The 15750-nt window shown below is 41.2% G+C and overlaps 3 protein-coding genes across 6 annotated transcripts in view; 2 read left to right on the top strand and 1 right to left on the bottom strand.

Moving 5' to 3' along the window:
• The first annotated feature begins 198 nt into the window (after window positions 1-198).
• Window positions 199-2951, top strand: LOC114136060 (nuclear factor 7, brain-like). The gene is made up of 2 exons (XM_028003836.1): window positions 199-307; window positions 955-2951. Exon 2 carries the CDS (start codon window positions 972-974, stop codon window positions 2355-2357), a length of 1386 nt encoding a protein of 461 aa, XP_027859637.1. The 5' UTR covers window positions 199-307; window positions 955-971; the 3' UTR covers window positions 2358-2951.
• Window positions 2952-3952: 1001 nt separating this feature from the next.
• Window positions 3953-9428, top strand: LOC114136053 (gastrula zinc finger protein XlCGF57.1-like). Its single transcript, XM_028003826.1, has 2 exons — window positions 3953-4253; window positions 5811-9428. Exons 1-2 carry the CDS (start codon window positions 4010-4012, stop codon window positions 7553-7555), a joined length of 1989 nt encoding a protein of 662 aa, XP_027859627.1. The 5' UTR covers window positions 3953-4009; the 3' UTR covers window positions 7556-9428.
• A 739-nt stretch (window positions 9429-10167) lies between these two features.
• pcbp4 (poly(rC) binding protein 4) overlaps window positions 10168-15750 on the bottom strand; it is an 80843-nt gene continuing 75260 nt past the window's right edge. For 2 of the 4 annotated variants that reach the window (XM_028003832.1, XM_028003833.1), the window contains one exon: window positions 10168-14140. In XM_028003832.1, coding sequence (XP_027859633.1) covers window positions 13708-14140 — 433 coding nt within the window. In that variant the 3' untranslated portion in view covers window positions 10168-13707. The other 2 variants (XM_028003834.1, XM_028003835.1) reach the window with 2 other exon arrangements.

Raw genomic sequence — 15750 nt, forward strand, 5'->3', positions numbered from 1 at the left:
TCCTATTAAACATTTCTATCCTGTCTGAAAAGTGAAGACTGAAACCAGTTTCATTCCGTTTACTTTGGTTTAACCCAAACAGTAAAAGTTGTCAGACCATGTTCTCGTAAACTGACACATTTCTTAGGATCTAAACCTGAAGTGACGCTGTTGTCCAGACTCCATACCAGGTGGTGGCAGTAATGCGCCAAGTTATCACCAATAAACAGAAAGAAGAAGGAAGCTGGAGATTTTCCAAAGATACTCAGAAGATCTGGAATAACGGAGAGGTTCGCAGACTGAAGACGGATCAGGACTTTAGGTTCAAGTGAGTAAAGAACCAGAATCTGATTTCCTGCGTTACGGAAGAACCCATTTAATGTAACCCGGTGGATAATTTCTGTTAGCTAGTAGCTAACAGAAATGTAGCTTTATCAGCTGCAGATGTTGCTGATAAAGGACCCCGCTTAGCTGTCCTCGTCGATGCCTTTCTCTCCATGTAGCAACGAAATGTTAGACTCGCTATCTAAGATTTTGCTAAATGTTTCCTCCAGGAATTAGTCAGTGACATTCTAAGTCTTTCACGGCAACGTTGGAGCTGGACGGAAGGAGCCCATCTTATAAATACTCAGGACTCATAAAAACACTGAAATAAAGTTATCTGGTATTATTTGTTTTTTTCAATGTTCCAGACAGTTATTGTGAAAAAAAACTCTAAACAAGTGGGATTTTTAGTATTTAGAAGCCAAACCTGTTTAGGTTTAGGTCTGTTCGGCAAAACACTCTTTCGGTTGTTTTGCAGTTTTCTGGATGTATGTTCCAGATTTGTGGTACATAGAAGCTGAATGCTGCTTCACCATGTTTGGTTGTGGGGATGCAGAGCAGATTAGACCCAGAAGATGTGTGGTCAGGAAGGATGGTAGAATCATAACAAGTTTGATCATTGTTTAATTATATTCTCTGCTGCCATTTCAGCTTCACTCAGAGACAAAATGGCTTCCAGATCAGAGGAGAATCTCTGCTGTCCAGTCTGCCAGGACATCTTTGTTGACCCGGTTGTTCTGTCATGCAGTCACAGTTTCTGTAAGGAATGTCTGAAGAACTCCTGGAGAGCAAGACCTGGACGTTCATGTCCTGTTTGTAGGAAAAGATCTGACAGAGAAGATCCTCCAGTTAGTCTGACCCTGAAGAGACTCTGTGAATCATTCTTACAGCAAAAATTCCAAAATGCTTCAGAGAGTCTCTGCAGTCTGCACTCTGAGAAACTCAAACTCTTCTGTCTGGACCATCAGCAGCCAGTTTGTCTCATTTGCAGAGATTCAGAAAAACACACCAACCACAGATTCAGACCCATCGATGAAGCTGCTCAGCAACACAAGAAGAAACTTCAGGAAACTCTGAAACCTTTGAAGAAGAAACTGGAGCTGAAGAAGGAAGTTAAAGAAAAGTTTGATCAGACAGCAGAACACAGGAAGGTCCAGGCCCGACACACAGAGAGGCAGATTGTTGAGCAGTTTAAAAAGCTTCATCAGTTTCTAGCAGAGGAAGAGGAGGCCAGGCTGGCTGCACTGAGGGAGGAAGAGGAGCAGAAGAGAGGGATGATGAAGGAGAAGATGGAGGCTCTGAGCAGAGAGATAGCAGCTCTTTCAGACACAGTCAGAGCCACAGAGGAGGAGCTGAGAGCTGAAGACGTCTCATTCCTGCACATCTACAAGGCTGCAGTGGAAAGAGTCCAGCGCTGCCCCCTGCTGGAGGATCCACAGCTGCCCTCAGGAGCTCTGATAGACCAGGCCAAACATCTGGGCAACCTGGCCTTCAACATCTGGAGCAACATGAAGAACATGGTGACCTACACTCCTCTGGTTCTGGACCCAAACACGGCGAATCCAAAACTCCTGCTGTCTGATGATCTGACCGGTTTGACTTTAGGAGATGAACAGCAGCTTCCTGATAATTCAGAGAGGTTTGGTTACGCTTGGTCTGTTCTGAGCTCTGAGGGTTTTAACTCAGGGAACCACAGCTGGGATGTTGATGTTGGAGACAGTGAAGACTGGGAACTTGGTGTGTTAGCTGAGTCTGTCCAGTGGAAGGGGAAGGTAGAGTTTGGATTGTTGGTTATGCAGTTCTATAAAGATAAATATTCAGCATGGTCTCCACCTGCTCCTCTCATATTTCTCTCAGTCCAGAAGAAACTCCAGAGGATCAGAGTGAATCTGGACTGGGACGGAGGAAAGCTGTCGTTCTCTGATCTGGACACTAACACACACATACACACCTTCACACACACCTTCACTGACAGGATGTTTCCTTTCTTCAACACTGAAGATCCTCTCAAAATTCTACCGATGAAGATCTCAGTGAGCAAACATCAGCTCTGATGTCGTCAACATGAAGAACTCAAACTGCAAATGAAACCTTATTGGTCAGATTTAAACTCTGTGATTTAAACAGGAAACTGGAGATGATCTGTTTAAAACACAGATCATCTCCAGTTAGTCTGACTGTGAAGAGACTAACTGGAGTCTCTTCAGTGTTTCTGGAGACGGTGAATACTGGGCACTTGGTGTGTTAGAAGAGTCTGTCCAGAGGAAGATATTCATCTGGAAGAAACTCCAGAGGATCAGAGTGAATCTGGACTGGATACTAACACACACACACCTTCACTGACAGGATGTTTCCTCTCTACATCACAGAGGATAAAGCAAAAATCTTACCGATGGAGAACTGAGTGATCAAACAGCAGCTCTGATGTTCTCAAAGGAATTTCCTCCGATGTTTGAGGCTGCGGTGTCCATTGGCACCATTGGTGCGTCACTATTATTACGACACATTAAGGTGACCAGTTACTCTGCTGGGAATCAATCAATAATATGAATATTTTTATTTTATTTGTTATTTTTTTAAGCCATGTCTTCTTCTTTTCCGGTACATATAAACATGCAGCAACTTGGGAATAAAACTTTTTCTGCTCACTCATTGACAGATGTGGGATTTGGGTCGAGAAAGTAGCCAGGAAATGTTTGAACTGACTGATCATAACATCTGATTTACTTTGTAAAAATTATGAAATTGTGTCCACATTCAGTTATTTTAAATGACTGACAATTTTTCCAAATATTACATAATTTTTTAGATGTAATTGGTAAATATAGTACGGTAAAACAGCAGGTGTCTATAATTATAACTAGACCTTTAGTGTGGTTTACTTTAGTTCAACTGTTGGTGGGGAAAAAGTCTTTCTATTTCACAAACTCAAAATAATTTGTGTAAAATTGATACAAAGTACTTCCAGCAAAATATCTACAGTTTAAAAATATTAGAACAGTGAAAGTGGTGTACACATTAGAGATCTCATTTTAAAAGTGTGTGACCTAAATACTTTTTCAAATGTTTATTCACTAGCAGATTAACTAGAAATGGTAGAATAGACTAGCATTTATTCAAGTTGGTGTTTTTTACTAAAATGTGCAAAAAACCTTCTAAGTATCTCTTATAAAATGTCACTGACATAAATGTAACTAAACCTTCCTCTGCTTTTTAACAGTAAATAACAGGAAAGAGTGAATTTAGCCATTACTCTAACTGGTTAGCTGTGAAAAAGTCAGCTATTTTTTTATTAGCTAAGAGAAACCTTTTTTTTTTTTGCTATTGAGAAAACCTACAAATACAAATGAAGTGAGGAACACAACACAATATAATAAAGTATGGCAGGGGTGTAGCTGAACATAGTAATGAGATTAATGCCAGTCTTCTGTCAGTGTTTGTATTCTTTTCATTAAAAAAAAAGCTCATATCAGTGAAAATCCAGAATCAACATTACAAATTATAGTTATTACATTTGTTCCAAAATCTCCTTGTAATATAAGAATTCCAGAATAAATGACTTAAACTAACCAATACATGGATAACTATATTAAGATGTTTTGCTCAGAGAAACAGGTTTGTGGACCGACGTGTTTCCAGTCATGCGCACCGCGGACCAGTAGGTGGCGGTGACGCTTCGTTCGGTATAAACCAACAGAAGAAGAAAATGTTTACTGGACAAACTCCATCAACACCACAGCGGCTGTGGAAGCGCCGTGGTTTGTGTTTTTGGGGGTTTTTTTGTTTTCGAACCGGAGTCGGGAGAGAAAACAACACAGGAAGATGGAAAGTTTGTGACTTCCGGTCAGAAGTGAAACGAACTGAAGCCCAACTGGAACAGAGACATGAATTAAAACTGAAACACGAAATGGAGGCTGTTTCCAACCCCGAAGGTCGGCTGCAGAGACTCGGTTTGTATATTTAAAGTCTCATCTCAATGAACTAAATAAATCCTTCATATGCCTTAAATTAACTGTAACCAATCCTTCATATATTTGAGATGAGACTTTAAATATACAAACATAAAACATAAACTGAACCAGCGATTCTGTTTGTAGCCTAGCCAGCTAGCATGCGGTAATCTGTATTACCAGATTAACTGGTTGAAACCACATATTTTTCTAAAGTATAGGTATCTGCGCCCAACTTTGTTATAATCCTGATAGATTACGAATAGATGGCTCTTTGGTTTGTAAAGATGGCTGACCCCTGGAGAAAGCAATCATTTAAAAAAAACAATAACAGTCTTCCAATTCAGTTGGAATCAGCTTCAGGCCGACAGGATCAAATGGCATCCAAACAGTGAAACAGGCATTTAGTGTAGAAAGACTGTAAAAAGAAGAGAAACGAATAGATTTCTGTTGTCAAATTAAAATTCTGTTTCAAATCAATCCTGTCTGCATTCAGTGCAGATCATTGCAATAAGCCCCTCATTGTGTGTCTCTGTTGGGAAACACTGTTTGCAGGGAAATAAACATGTTAGGAAAACAGATTTCAGGCATTCAGACCCAGTAACTGCCAGGTCTGAAACTGTCTCTGCTTTCTGTGCTGATTACCGGTCAATTGTACTGCGATGGGTAATAAAAGTGGTCTGAGGTCACATTTGCATCCTAATTGAAACTAACATTCTTTGCAATCAAAGCCGAATTAATTAGCAAACCAATGGCTTTTCTTGTCACAGAGAAATGAGATAAAAGCTTTTTAAGTTTTGGTTCTACAGTGATCCACATGTCTCATTCCTACAAAAAGTCAGACTACTTTCTTTAAAATGTAGCTGAGTTTATATTGAGCAGGTACACAATTCACAGTATAATTAAAATTTTTGGGTACAAAAAATCCCACACAACTTAACATTCTTGACGCCTGTGATTTAGACAATGGAGTTGATTGGTTCTTGTCAGAATAAGGTGCAAAAGGTTTGGCTGCTGGCCAGAATTATATGATTGCAGTGAATCTTTGTTTTTTAGGCTTTTACCAATAATAATACAATTTCCTAACATCATGCAACAACTATGGCTGCAGCTGTTAGATACCTCAGTATCCATATACGTCATTAAGTAATATGACTTAATTTAGTAATTGCTGCGACGGTTAGGAAGCTGTGCTGCAGACGTTCCTTCAACAGCCTCTTCTTTTTACAGTCTTTCTACACTAAATGCTTGTTTCACAGTTTGGATGCCCTTTGATCCTGTCGTCCCCAAGCTGATTCCAACTGAATTGGAAGATTGTTATTCTTTTTTTTTAATTATTGCTTTCTCCAGGGGTCAGCCATCTTTACAAACCAAAGAGCCATTTTAACCCTGTTCCTTCAAAAATAAATTTCTCTCAACAAGAAAACTAATGTGACTCTTCAGAAAAACACTATTAACTTCCCCATATTTCAGAAAACATTTTATGATCATAGAGCCATAATTTTATTTATGCATTTTTCTGTATAGCAGATTATGATCTTCCACTGTTACCTGCAGACTTTCAGCAGATGCTGCTGGTTAAGGAAGAGCTTCCTGAAGGACGGAGTCCTGCTGTGGACTTGCCGGATCCAGAGTCGCTCCAGATAAAGGAGGAGCAGGAGGAACCCTGGCCCAGTATGAAGGAGGAGACTGATGCCAGCTGGTTTCCAGTAACCACAGTCATCAGGAAGACTGAGGAAGACGAGGAAGAAAAACCTGTTTCCTCACAGCAAACGGGGGACGCAGATCTTCCAGTCAGCTATTCAGTTGACCTGGGGAAGTTAGAAACTGAGGAAGAAGACTGGAGGAACCTGGATTGTAATGCAGATAGAAGCTCTTCAGATACGGATGTCAGTGAGGATAATGAGGGAAATTTGAACGGTCCTGATTCTCAGCTGGAAAACTTTTCTTTAAGGTGTTTGGTTAACAAAAAATATACAATGAAGAAGGATTTGAAATCAACAAGGGAATCCCAAATGGATCTGAAATGTTTTAGCTGTAATGAATGTGGCAAGAGCTTCCTGAGGGAAAATCTTCTAAAAATACACGTGAGAATCCATACAGGGGAGAAACCATTTAGTTGTGAACTTTGTGGACAAAGATTTATACAAAAATCCAACTTGAACAGACACATGAGATTCCACACAGGGGAGAAACCGTTTGGGTGTCATCTCTGTGGACAGACCTTTAGTTGGAAGTCTAGTTTAGACTGTCACATGAGAATCCACACCGGAGAGAAACCATTCAGCTGTGACTTCTGTGGACAAAGATTTGGTGAGAAATCGGTTCTAAACACTCACATGAGGATTCACACTGGAGACAAACCATTTAGCTGTGATGTTTGTGAACAAAGATTTAACCAAAGATCACATCTAAAAAGACACATGAGAGTCCACACTGGAGAAAAACCATTTTGCTGTGAGATCTGTGGTCAACGATTTGGTGATAAATCAGTGTTAAACATTCACATGGGAAACCATACGGGAGACAAACCATTTGGTTGTCATGTTTGTGGAGAGCGATTTAGTCGTAAGTGTGTTTTAGACAGACACATGAGAATCCACACAGGAGAGAAACCTTTTAACTGTGATCTTTGTGGGAAAAGATTTAGCCACAAGTCAGCTGTGAATATCCACAGGAGAATCCATACAGGTGAAAACCCATTTTGTTGTCAAACATGTGGAAAAAGATTTAGTCGCAAGTCAGTTCTAGAGAGTCACATGAGAATCCACACTGGAGAACAACCTTTCAGATGTGATGTTTGTGGACAAAGATGCAACGAAAGAGCACATTTAAAAAAGCACATGAGAATCCACACAGGAGAAAAACCATTTGGTTGTGACGTCTGTGGAAAAAGCTTTAGAGATAAATCGCATTTCAAGAGTCACATGAGGGTCCACACGGGAGAGAAACCATTTAGTTGTGATATTTGTGGAAAGAGATTTAGTGATAAATCAGATTCCAATAATCACATGAAAATCCACACAGGAGAAAAACTATTTGCTTGTGAGCGTTGTGGACAAAGATTTAGACGAAAACCCTGTTTGAACATTCACATGAGAATCCACACAGGAGAGAAACCTTTTGGTTGTGATTTTTGTGGGAAAACATTTCGACAAAAATCTTATTTAAAAATCCACATGAGAATTCACACAGGAGACAAACCATTTAGTTGTGATGTTTGTGGGAAAAAATTTAACAGCAAGTCAAATTTAAAAAGCCACATGAAGATTCACACAGGAGCGGAAACTGTTCACATGTGAATATTAAGGCATCTTAATGTGGAACACTTCAAAGACTGAAAAGTTGTTTCTAAAACCCATTTTCCTACTAACAATTTAAGTGTTTGTGTTGTGTCAATGTCTGTATGACATTGTATGAATATACAAAGTATGCATATTCATACTTTGTTCCTTGAACATTTCATTAGATGCTGAGCCAACATGAAACCTGGTATTGCAGCTGCAGGTTTGACAGCCTGCGAGCTCAAAGGGGCTTTGCAGCTGCAGCACATACTGGGTTTTTTAAAACAATGTACTTGGGTTTTTACATCTGACCATATTTATGAATATTCCCAAGATTTCCTGAAAATATGTGCAATTTAACATTCTGGACGTTGTGGTCCGTTCTAACTGCAACAAAACCTTTGTTTTTGTGATTCAGATGTTTGCCATCTGATATTTGCAAGGTCAGGGGTTAGTTTAGGCATTTAAGGAACGGTTACATCATGAGACAAACTAGCACTTTTTGTGATTGTTTTGATTTTTGTCCAAATTTTAAAAATATTTAAAAAGAATTATAGATACTCATTGCCTTGTCAGCACAAGATGGAGAGTGGAGTGTGTTGGTTTCTGGATATTTTGGGCTAAGGAGAATTAATCTAAGGTCAAATTTAACATTTCAACATAATTGTTACATTAAACACACCCAGATTTCCAAAACAGGTGTGATGCAACCCAATCATGGGCTTCCTGATTTGTGTCTGGTTTACTTTGGTGAGTTCAATGAGAAAATGCTGAACTTTACAGTTACCTACAGATGTGTTTGAGTAAAAAATGTTTTTTATGACCAGAAAAAAAACTGATATAAATTTAGTTCACCTCAGTTTTTAGCCAGAATGGAACTTCTGAACAAAAAATGACAGATTTTAATATAGAAGTAAGAAAATCACTAGAAGATGTTTCTGCTAATTCACTCATGTTTTATTATTTGTTAAAAAAATATTTTGAAGAAAAGCTGAAAATATTCATCTGTAATTTTTTAAAATGCAGCGGTTGCTGAAACTGAGAACATTTGGACTCATGAGGAAGCCAATCTAGCTCTGCCTGTGCTATTACATTAACACAATTAAGATTTTAAAGCGACTGTAACCAATTTTTATTCCACTTCCTGGGAAAATTTAAATCCTGCCAGGATTCAGTCTTTGTTTTCATAAAGAATAAAATTAGAGCCTGATCAAAAGTTTTAGTTTGGACCCGATCAAAGGTTCTGGTGCTGCTAATGTTCTAACAGTAAGGCAGAGCTCAGATTGTTCAAGCGGGTGATTAATGGGATTTTGTGTGTAATTTGTGAAAGTTTTAGAGTTGATGCAGAGTAGAGAGAAACGTGAGAACTTAGCATATTAACCACAAGAGGGCGGCAGAGCTCTGAGTGATAATCAGCACTGTAACAGAAGCAGCCACAGTTCAGAGGAGAGAAGAAGAACTCTATAATGATAGGTGTTGTGCATCAGTTGGTCGCCGGTGCGCCCTGAGCCCAGGCTGCGGGCCACGCTGGACTCCTGGTTTCACACCATTTCCAGTCGCTCGCCATTTTATTTCCTGTCAAATTAATGTTCAATAAAAGGTCACTAATGCCAAAAAATCTTTGAAAATAAGAATAACTGAAAAAGAGATTTTAACACATGGAGATTTATTGGGAAAGAATTTGCTGTGTCCCATCATAACTATTTACAAAAAGTGAAATTTTAGACAACAGTTCTGTGCTTAAATATGTCAGTCAAGTCAAATCATCTTTATTTGTATCGTGCCAAATTACATCAGTATGAAAAAATGTTAAACACTCTATTTTCTTTTATCGCTGTTTTGAGTTGGTTGGTTGGAACTGAACAAAAATAAAAGAATATAAACACTAAAATGTGCAGCTGGGGGTTTTGTTAAATTTTCTGTTCTTCAATCCTGTGAATTAATTAGTTATATTTTATACTGTAATAAATGCCAACAAAATGCTCTTTGTATAAAAATCAAAGTGTTCTAATTTCTTGTTTCTCTTATCTTTGAAAACGATTAAAATATTCATATCCATATGTTAATTAAACTTGCAGCATGTAGCTTTGTATAAAATATGTTTTTTGCACTTTTGTCAAAACTGTCTCCATGTCTTAGTTTATTATGAGACAGATAATCTGTGGAAACATCAATCTCCTCTTTGAGCTGCTATTGCAGCCTGAAAAACAACCAATTAGAGCCAGGAGGAGTGGCTTAGTGCTGTCAATCACCTCGTGTAGTCGCTGATAAATGCAGTAATGGCAGATAACTTCCATTTACAGGAAAACTGTTTATCTGTCATCATAAAGAGAAAGAGAGGGGGGTGATTGACAGCACTAAGTCCCGCCTCCTGGCTCTGATTGGTTATTATACTTTCACAACATGGTGACAGTTTCAACAAATATGTAAAAAAAAAAAAAAAGATTAAAAGTTACCAAATTTAGCTTTAACTGAGGATTACATGTTCACATTTTCTCTTCTTCAGCAGAAACTCTGGGTCTGTCTCTGGTAGCGTTGCCATGACGACAGGGTTCCCCTTTTGGTTTGGGTTTGTGGTCCGAGCCGGTCAGAGCTGGACACGTTGAACAGAACAAACAGAGACGAGGGGAACTGGTTCTTTCAGTGCTCGTTTATTGGAACATGGCATGGATGGAAGAAAGCAGAACCACCGACACGTCCGGTCCAGTCCGGGTCAGACCGGATCGGTCCGGTCCAGACCAGGTCGGTTTCGGTCCGGTCCAGACCGGGTCGGACGGCGTCCACCTGAACTGGACCTCAGAACTGTTTTTGCATAGACATCAATTCAAGTCAGACTCATGCAGACGGAGGAGGAACGACAGAAACGATGGAGGAAGAAGAAGAAGAAAGAAGTGATGCGACTTTATAAAAATAAGTGAGCTTGTTAATCATCATCATCATCATCATCAGTAGTTAATACAAACAGAAACACGTCCAGTTCAACCTGAAGCTGCTCAGTATTGCTTTGATCCCCAGACGCTGCAGCCTGGTGTGTGTGTGTGTGTGTGTGTGTGCGCGTGTGTGTAGGCGTGCACATGTGTGTGTATGTGCGTGTGTGTTAGTGAGGCCAAGCAGACATGCAGCAGCAGAGAGGATCCAGAAATGTTCCTCAGTTCATCCGGAAAAACGAATAAATTAAAGAAAAGAATCGAAAACAGAGAAAATCTGCTACAGAACTAGAATAAGTAGAATAATATCAAAGTGTTTTGGATCATTAAATATTATCTAATGGAAAGTTTTATTAAAGCTGTTGCTTCTGGTTTATTTGTATCTTTTTAAAAAAAGCTTGTTGGCATTGATGTTTCTTTCTGCTGACGTTTATCTGGCTGCTGTTTGTGCAAGAATCTCCGTTTTATTAGGAAGTTTAGAAAGTAAAAGTCCAAACTGCAACTTCAGGATGAAACTCGTTTTGAGTCTCCATTTAATCTGAATTCTGACAATTTACCAAACTATTGAAAAGCTGCTTTTTAATATTTGATCAAAGTTTTGATCATTTTGGCTTTCCGTACTTTCAGAACCTGCTCTGTCCTGCTGCCTTCGCTCAGCAGGAATTTTTATTTTCACTCTTCAGGTTAAAATCATGTTTGTTGTCATTAGCAGCCATTTTTAATTGCTTCTGTGAAGATAAACATAAATCTCATTTATCTCATTATTCCATTTATTGTGTTTTGTTTATTGTTTATCCATAATAATCATCATAACTGCTAATTAATCTATTTGCTGTTTGGTATTTTGGGTCGCTGTGTTGCCGTAGTTCTACTTGTTCTAGTTCTGTCCAGAATCAGAGGGCAGCTTTCAGAACGTTCTCGGGTTCGGTTCTGATATCCAGTCGGATGAAACGAGTGGAAACACAAACTTAGACAATTATCAATGTTACAGTGAAAAAGTTAATTGGTTCACACACTTAAAAAACATAATACAGTTTTACAGTCATATTGGAAACAGAAGTTCATATAAACCCATAGATGTAATACTTCTCTTAATAAGTTAAAAAATAATTTAAATCAACTTGAATTAATCGAAAGAAAAAGGACTTAAAAAATCTTTACAATAAAACCCAATGAGACACGAAGCAGGAAGTACATTTACGTCGTATACAAAGTCAGCTCAGTGTTAGTGATCAGTGATATAAACTCTGAGGGAATATTTCATAACGGTTAATAATAAATATAGGAGTATACAGTGTGACACAGAGCAGGACAGACAGAAGGAGAGCTGGAAAGTCTTTATGGCTTTTACAGGCTGCAGGCAGCCGCCACCTCCGGACTCTGAGCTGCTGAAACCAACCAGGAAGGAGAAACCAGAGAGAAGCTCTACTGTGTGGGATTGTTGGAAAATGAAACGATGCAGATTCTGACATGGATGCTGAATAAGTGATGGCTGTCAGTAGAAAACAGGAAATAAAGGAGCAGACTGTTGAAGTCCCAGATCAGCCACCATTTTGCATCCACAGCTGCTGATAAAACAAATAAAAAGATGATAATTCATATTGATTTTATGTAGCACCCTTAAACAACTTCCTCCAGTTTCAGATTTCAATATGGCTGCCAAACGATAGTGGGCGGAGCCGGCCGATAAAAACATGGACAGGATTTGCCTTCCGTACAAAACCTGAACTCAAATCGGTTGATTTGCTCAGAAGTCGCTGCCTGAAGCCAGAACATGAAGCTTCTCAACCTCAAACTCCAACATGGCTGCTGGCTTATTAAACATAATTCATCTCATTTATGACTGGACCAACAAAAGAGAGAATAACATTTTACTGGTTAAATTAAGTGTTTGTAAGTGGAAAAGTTCAAACCGGCAGAAAGCGGTGCGGATTCGCTTCAAGCATCAACAAACGGTTTTAAGGCAGAAACTTTCTTTGCTACTTTTATTCCTGCAGTTTGGAGAAAGTTTGGTACTCTTCTGCCACCTTGTGGTGACAATAAGGTACTGTGATTAACCCTTTATGCTTTTGGTAAAGTTTGAATCTCGTGACGATCAGTTTTCTGACTATGAAGGAGTTAAAGGCTCTGCACGGTCGAGCCGAACTGACGGAATCGATTCTCAACGTCACAGTAACAAAAATCGTTTCGTTGTTTTTCTTCTTCTTGTCACAACCCCTGGAAAAGTCTCGGCTCTGTTGAACTTCCAGATGCCGGTTGTTCAGCCAGCAGGACAGACAGTTTGAGGAACCGTTAGTCCAGAACCCTAAACTCCTGCTGCTCGGTTCTGGTCCGATGTGGCAGGAAAACGTCCTTCTGATGGTTTCTGTTGATTTTCTGCCCAGTAACAAGGAAAATAAAATGAGGTTTTGCATCTTGTTAATCATTATTTCCTCCCCTGAACTTGAGAACTGGTAACATCCATTCCTGTCTGTTTACGGCTGTAAGCCTTGAAATCTGCGCAGTGGGAGGGTTTCACAGGAGCTCGGCTCGGTGGGTCTGTGGACTGTAAAGGGTGCGCGTGAAATGTCCAGAAACAGTTGGACTTCGGAGCGACCATGCCGGTCAGACCTCTGAAGAAACGTTACCATCTCTGATTGACGTGGATCAGCTGGGATTTAAACCCAGGATGAAGCAACGGCATCAAATAATGGTCAGCGCCTCGTTTAAAACTGGACTTTGCTAAAAGTGGAGAGCAGAATGTTGACCCGGTTCTTCCTCATACTGGTCCGACGTTGAATGGTTTCTTTCCGGTGACGGTGCACATCAGGGTGGTGGTGTGTATTTACAGGATGAACCACGGAGAGGCGGGGGACGGACTCGTTGACCCTGAGAGGTAACCGCTGCAGCTACTTGGTGATTGTCAGATTTAAAGGATCCTTCTTGTCATCAGTGAAGATGATCAGCAGGTTCAGCTGGTTTAACTCTGAAACTATGACGACCGTTTTAAATCTGCTACGCTCCGGCGGAACCGGACTCAACGCCACCAAACGGTTTCGCTTCACCTTCACTAATCGCTGTTGGCTTCACAGAATCGGTATTATTTTAGATAAATCATGCATGTTCCAATAATCCCACAGTGATCTTTGCTAGCAGTCAGGAGGGGAAGAGAGAGAGATGGAAACAGGAAGTGACAGAGTTCAGAGGCCCTGGCAGTTTGAAGAGCAGCCCAGAAGCCACCGCAGAGACGGCCGTCCTCCTTCATCAGTACGGAGAAAACTTCTGTCTCTCCGGCTTCTTCATCCCGTTGGCGGACGATGAGATCTTGGCCGTGTAGGACGCCAGCGCGGCCGCCGCGTGAGCCGGGACGGGAACCGCCGCCGTCTGCATCGAGCTCGGAAGCACCGGCGCGCCGATGGCGGCGGCCGCCGCCGCCGCTGCTGCTGCTGCTGCGGAGGCGGGAGGGGTGGACAGTGCCAGGTAGGGGATGGATTTCACTCCCAGGAGGCTGGAGAGGGGAAGGGCGTAGGGGGCGCCCAGGATCGGAGCGTGGGGCAGTGCAGCACCCATCGCTGCCAGGGGGGAGGGGGAGGAGGACGAGGCGGAGGCGGGTGGGGCGGGCTGGGTGAAGCTCATGGTCAGGTCAACGGGAGACGACATGGAGGAGGACTGGGCGGTGGATTTGGCGGTCTCTAAACTGGAGGAAGGAGGTGGAGGAGGGAGGGTGGAGGGAGCACAGGGGTCAGGAGGAGGGGGTCGGATGGAGAAGGGTTAGAGGGTCAAATAAAAGACATGTTAAAAAAAACAAGAGTAAAAACTGAATGTGAACCAAAACGGAACCAAACAGGATTTTTTTGGAGAGAAAAATGAAAAACTGACAGAACAGAAAATCAGAAGACAGGTGTGTTTTGCTGGAGGTTGCAACAGATTATTGTAGGGGGTTCGCTGTACGGATGGGGGGTGTGCTGTATAAGTTGGGGTGATGGCTTGGGAGGGGGCTTAGGGAGGAGGAAACAAAACCATCACAGACACGTTAGCACGGCAGCTTCGTCACACATGATGCAGAAACGTTTCACTGAGATAATACCCCGGTTCTGCAGAAATTCACCCTGGAAAAGGAGGAAGGACGGATGAAAAGAGCTTCACACCATCATTCCAACAAACGAACACGGTGGTGTACTCAGTGTTTCAGACTGAGCTCTGGGTTGGGTTTTTGTTCTTGGACAAACAGAACCAAACCGATACCAATAAATTTAAGGAAAAATCGCCTAAGAGTTGGAGCCAAAGTCCATCTGTCCTCCATCTGTCCCCACTTACCAATGACCGCGAGGCGGGTCTACTCTGGACCGGCCGACAGTCCGTCACCAGACAACACAGACACACAGGACCAACAACCATCCACTCACCAACACATCGTGTCTACAGACTGGCTTTGTCCAGAGAAAGCTGGAGTACCTGGAAAGAACCAACATTTAAGAACTTCCAAACTGATTTTTGTCCCAATTTTCTCCTTCCAACAATCTTAAGGACATCCTGATTATCTGGATGGCTCAAAAATAATATTAATAAACGTCTGAAAGACTTTCTGACCTACAAATGGGAAGTTTTGTCTTGGCTGTTGAATTTTGGGTGAAGCCAATCGGAAAGAGAGGCAACAAAAACATGGAGATGAGCTCCTTCCAGTCGGCCATGTTTGTTTCCTCTGAACTCACATTTAGTCCGGAGAGGTTTAGCAGGATTTCCCGTCTGACATCTGAATGTTGAGGCTGCAGGATCTCAGCTTGTGAAAATTTGCTGACAATTTTGAAATATTTCCGTGTGAATCAGACGTCATCAGACTGATGATGTCAGTATGAGGTCAGCGTGCGAACCGCCGGGTGAAGGAACGGTTCACCCGTTCACTCGTCTCAACTGACTCAATCTGATTGGAATATATAATAAAAAGTGTCGCCTTCCCGGAGCTGACAGGAGTCTGAGCCCCTTCAACGAGGAACAAACTGAGTCTGTTTTAGAGTTTTGTTCTCTCCGTCTCTCTGTCCGTCATGCAGCAGTTATTTACATGATGGAAATATTGATGCAAATAATAACGTAAATGTTAATGACAAACCTTTGAGCCGGCTTTATTTCTGTTTCTATCATCGCTGTAGCTGCATGAGGAGCCATCCTGAAACAGCCGACTAGCTGAGTCAGATTCTCTCCAGCCCTTTCTGTTTGTGTTTTTCTGTATAATAATGCAACACACGGCGCCTTGCTGAAGTTTTTATTCCTCCTGGAACTTTTCAACCTTTTGCCGCTTTTCAGGCTTCA

Source organism: Xiphophorus couchianus, chromosome 20 (genome assembly GCF_001444195.1).
Source record: "Xiphophorus couchianus chromosome 20, X_couchianus-1.0, whole genome shotgun sequence".
Classification (NCBI taxonomy): domain Eukaryota; kingdom Metazoa; phylum Chordata; class Actinopteri; order Cyprinodontiformes; family Poeciliidae; genus Xiphophorus; species Xiphophorus couchianus.

Excerpts from the sequence above, each read along its gene's own strand:
- LOC114136053 (XM_028003826.1), top strand. The coding sequence starts at position 4,010 with ATGTTTACTGGACAAACTCCATCAACACCACAGCGGCTGTGGAAGCGC. Across the intron at positions 4,254-5,810 it reads AGGTCGGCTGCAGAGACTCG|ACTTTCAGCAGATGCTGCTG; the intron begins GTTTGTATATTT and ends TGTTACCTGCAG.
- LOC114136060 (XM_028003836.1), top strand. The coding sequence starts at position 972 with ATGGCTTCCAGATCAGAGGAGAATCTCTGCTGTCCAGTCTGCCAGGAC.